This window comes from Atta colombica, unplaced genomic scaffold (genome assembly GCF_001594045.1).
Source record: "Atta colombica isolate Treedump-2 unplaced genomic scaffold, Acol1.0 scaffold46, whole genome shotgun sequence".
Taxonomy (NCBI): Eukaryota; Metazoa; Arthropoda; class Insecta; order Hymenoptera; family Formicidae; genus Atta; species Atta colombica.
Genome location: NW_017259535.1, coordinates 672,303 through 676,824, shown reverse-complemented (window position 1 = coordinate 676,824; position 4,522 = coordinate 672,303). Strand labels below are relative to the sequence as shown.

At 32.0% G+C, this 4,522-nt stretch overlaps 2 protein-coding genes across 3 annotated transcripts in view; both read left to right on the top strand.

The window, feature by feature from the left end:
- Positions 1-1,357, top strand: part of LOC108691425 (triadin-like) — a 4,143-nt gene extending 2,786 nt beyond the window's left edge. The window contains exon 3 of one of the 2 annotated variants that reach the window (XM_018199178.1): positions 1,299-1,357. The gene's annotated coding sequence lies outside the window, so the exon portion shown is untranslated. Of the gene's footprint in view, positions 1-1,221; positions 1,279-1,298 lie in introns of those variants that run through there. The other variant, XM_018199177.1, reaches the window with a different exon arrangement.
- Positions 1,358-1,380: 23 nt separating this feature from the next.
- Positions 1,381-4,031, top strand: LOC108691423 (T-complex protein 1 subunit zeta). The gene is made up of 7 exons (XM_018199175.1): positions 1,381-1,612; positions 2,024-2,615; positions 2,695-3,030; positions 3,111-3,176; positions 3,246-3,468; positions 3,550-3,718; positions 3,801-4,031. The coding sequence occupies exons 1-7, from the start codon at positions 1,476-1,478 to the stop codon at positions 3,871-3,873; spliced, it is 1,596 nt and encodes a 531-aa protein (XP_018054664.1). The 5' UTR covers positions 1,381-1,475; the 3' UTR covers positions 3,874-4,031.
- Positions 4,032-4,522: the final 491 nt, after the last annotated feature.

Sequence of the window (4,522 nt, the reverse complement as noted above, 5' to 3'; positions counted from 1 at the left end):
TAATATTAATATATTGATATTATTATAATATTGTTATGGAGCAGAAATTCGAATATCTTGAATAAAAATACAGATAATAAACATTTTTTTACTGTTGCCCATATAGGAGTTAAGTATGTTACATATTTTTCTAAAGAGATAACGGATAATAATTATGCACATACATATACATATTGTTTCCGTTCTCTAGTCTAGTAGTTTTATTTGGAACATTTATTTCTATACTAACGATGTAGTTAATCACAATCGCTTTTAAGAAAATTTTGAGTTTGCAGCTTCAAATTTTTATGAAACAAGGAAGCGCTTTTGGTGTTAAACTGTATATTCTTTTTTTTATTACTATTAGACTATAATTAATACTTAAACTTAATTGTCATTGAATGTTGTGTGTTCAAGTTGACAAAACAGCTAAATTGCTTGCTAAGAAAATATTACTGATAAATAGCAACATATTGTTGGACACTTGAATAAAGTAATATAAATTGTTATAGTAATATAAAATAATAATTTAGCAACGAATTATAAACTAAAAAGTAATAGTACATTTCTGTTAACAGACTTTTATTCTGATATATTTTATACTTTGCTATCTGCTTTGCTGGCTTGAACACATTCATTGTTAATTAATCAGAATGTTTGTATTTTAAGAGAAGATTGTACATAATTCCAGGTAAAATATGACAATTCTGAAGACCATTTGCATTTTGTACGATTAGATATTACAATCTTACAAGCGTTCTGTTTAATAATAACTATTATATGCATTAATTTGTAAGTTGTTAACATACGATGTACGTGTGTTTGTTTCTGTAATATTAATATCCCTTATATCATATTGCTGTCCTTCACTGTAAACATTTTCTTTTCTCTTATGACAGAATAAATCAATTTTGTGTTTATATTTTTTGTGATCTTTCTGATATATTTATAGGTGTCTTTCAACAAGAAACACACATGACAGTGCATTACATCCTTGTTCGTCAATGTTAAACAAGGATGAAATGATCATTGTGTTGTTTGTTGGAAAGCATCATATATAATTGTCATTATTTTATAATAAATGGCGAAAGTACACTCTTTAATTTTCATATTTTCCCGTTTGATTCGCAACTTCTTTTTGATAAATCGATCAAAAGTGAGTTGTCCAAGTCCATAGGCGTGTTCTTTTTAGCTACTTACACGGTACATCTTTCTTCCTTTTTTCTCCTTTTTATATTGAAGAGAAAAAGAGAAAAGATGAACCGTGCAAAAAGGAATTAATGCGTTGTGCAATAAAAGAGTGAAACAAACTAGAACAGACCTCCAAACTAAAAAGAACAGACCTTGTAAGTTGGCGATGAGTGATTTGTGAGAGCGCCTTAAGGATACGTCGTATGAAGATCAGTTATGTGCTTTTACGGATAATCTATAGAGACGTTGAAGGTGTGCTAAGCGTGGTATCTGAAGACACGAGGAAACAAGAATAATTTGTGAGGATGGCAGCGATCAGTTTATTGAATCCGAAGGCTGAGTTCGCTCGGGCGGCGCAAGCTTTGGCAGTGAACATTTCCGCCGCGAAGGGCATTCAGGATGTGATGAGGACCAACTTGGGGCCCAAGGGAACTATGAAAATGTATGTAGCCACGATGTATGTTCACGCGATAATTTTGTCGCTTCATCGTAGCCACCGCTCACTCTGATTCTTTGCGTACGTCTCGGAAATATCTCGAAGCTCTTTGACTCTGAATGCATTGCAATGATTTTCATTCGTCAGAAATTCGTAGAACATCGCAGTATTCCGACATCGCATTATTCTCCTTATTAGGAAGTGATTTACGAATTGCCAGAGAGAAGAGAGATTAACATCCCGCGGATGTTGCTTCTTGATAGTAGTTTTTTCTTATTTATTATATCAACTGTTTTCTTTCATTGATATTTTTAGTATAATTTTCACATTAAGAAAATACTCGAATGACATAATCTTAATTAAAAATCTAGTCATAATATTTATAAGTAGTGCTAGTTTTTAATCATAAATTTCTAGGTTGGTTTCTGGATCTGGAGATATAAAGATTACCAAGGATGGCAATGTGCTTCTTCATGAAATGCAAATTCAACACCCTACAGCATCCTTGATAGCAAGAGCGTCCACTGCTCAGGATGATATGACTGGCGATGGCACAACTAGTACTGTACTGGTCATCGGTGAACTCTTGAAACAAGCTGATTTGTATATAGCAGAAGGGCTGCATCCTAGAATGCTTACAGATGGTTTTGACTTGGCTCGTGCTAAGGCATTAGAAATTTTAGATTCGATGAAAATTGCAATTGAGCCTAATAAGCAGAGTCTATTAGATATTGTGAGGACTTCGCTTAGAACAAAGATTCACCATACCGTGGCTGACAAGTTAACCGAGATCTGCGTGGATGCTGTGCTAGCAATTAAGCAGCAGGACAAAGAAATCGATTTGCACATGATCGAATTGATGGAAATGCAACATAGAACAGCAGATGATACCACTCTGATTCGTGGCATAGTCACTGATCATGGATCTAGACATCCAGATATGCCTAAAAGGGTAGAGAATGCATATATTTTGACTTGTAATGTGAGCTTGGAATATGAGAAAAGTGAGGTACATACTAATGCAAAATGACAAGAATTTAATATAATTAATAATTAAAGACATAATTCAATGGATTTTAATTTTATAGGTGAATAGTGGATTCTTTTATAAATCAGCGGAAGAACGCGAAAAGTTAGTAGCTGCTGAACGCGTGTTCATCGATAATCGCGTAAAAAAGATTATCGAATTGAAGAAGAAGTTGTGCGACGGAACAGATAAATCATTTGTTGTGATAAATCAAAAAGGAATTGATCCATCATCTCTCGATATGCTCGCAAAAGAGAATATTATGGCTTTACGCAGAGCTAAGCGTAGAAACATGGAACGCCTAGCACTCGCGTGTGGTGGCGTAGCTATGAATTCTGTGGATGATCTGAAAGAAGAGTATCTAGGATGGGCCGGTCTTGTGTATGAACATGTTTTGGTAAATTTCTGTACTTCTCATTAAAAATGCAAGTTAACACATAAAGTTAAAATTTTCTATAAATTTAATTTATTTTTCAGGGAGAAACTAAATATACCTTTATAGAAGATTGCAAAAAGCCAAATTCTGTAACTATTTTATTGAAGGTAATGCAAATGATTTATTTGTGATGATGCATGCGAATATCCTAATATACTAATGTACTGATATTTCAGGGTCCTAACAAATTTACATTGGAACAACTTAAAGATGCTGTGCGTGATGGACTTAGGGCAATAAAGAACGCTATTGACGATCGTGCAATCGTTCCTGGAGCTGGAGCCTTTGAGGTTGCGGTTAGCCAAGCTCTTCAACGATACAAAGAGCAAGTGAAAGGAAAGCAACGTCTGGGAGTACAGGCCTATGCCGATGCTTTACTCGTTATTCCAAAAACTCTCGGTAAACATAATATTTATGAATCTCTATTTTTATTAATATTGTCTAACATTGTCATAATTAATTTTTATTTTTATTTTCCAGCCGTTAATAGTGGATTTGATCCGCAAGACACAATCGTTAAATTATTTGAAGAAAGTTCTGCTTTAGGAGAACCAGTAGGATTGGATCTGTCTACAGGAGAAGCTTTAAAAGCCGCGGATGCTGGCATTTATGATAATTATAATGTAAAAAAACAAATCATCAATTCTTGGTAAGATATTAAAACACTTATGTGTATACTCTGTTGAATTATAATTTACATAAAAATTAAAATAAAAATTTTTAATTTTCAGCACGATAATCGCCAGTAATCTCCTTCTGGTTGACGAAATAATGAGAGCAGGATTATCTTCTCTAAAGGGTTAAATTACAATGTAATTCTCATGGAATTAAAAGTTTAAGAATCACTAATAATTTTTTTACGAAATAATTCAAATTATTGGATTATCATCTATTTTGCATTACATCTGTTAACCAAATATGTTGCTTGATCTCTTGCTTTTGATTTAAATATTTAATAACACGATAATGAATTTTCACATTGAATAATAAAATAATGTTTTCGTAAAAAGTATTTCATTCACTTACAAAATTTCACGTCGTAAAATATAAACTGAGAAAGGTACAAAATATCTTTGAAAGTATGAAAAGAGAAATCGTAAATAATGAAAAAAATATATATAAATGCAAAATTTAATCTTGACGCAAAAAGAGACGACTTACTAATTTTATATAGATTAAAAGATATTCGTCTTTCTGCTTTTTAAAAAGTAGTAATTTTAATTTGTATGCCTGAAATTGATTATGATTACTCATATACTGGTCAATTTATAAAAATTAAAAATATTTATTTATGGTACATATATTTACAACGTTCTAAAAACTGTCATTACAATAATAGGACGTTTGTCAGTCTTGTATTTTCACAGAAAAAAATCCTATTTTCTATTATGTATTAATATCAGTAATTTGCTGAAAAGAATTCGTATGGTTACTGAAGATTATAATGTAATGT

Coding starts and splice junctions, on each gene's coding strand:
- LOC108691423 (XM_018199175.1), top strand. CDS start 1,476: ATGGCAGCGATCAGTTTATTGAATCCGAAGGCTGAGTTCGCTCGGGCG. Junction 1,613..2,023: donor CCCAAGGGAACTATGAAAAT/GTATGTAGCCAC, acceptor ATAAATTTCTAG/GTTGGTTTCTGGATCTGGAG. Junction 2,616..2,694: donor TGGAATATGAGAAAAGTGAG/GTACATACTAAT, acceptor TTAATTTTATAG/GTGAATAGTGGATTCTTTTA.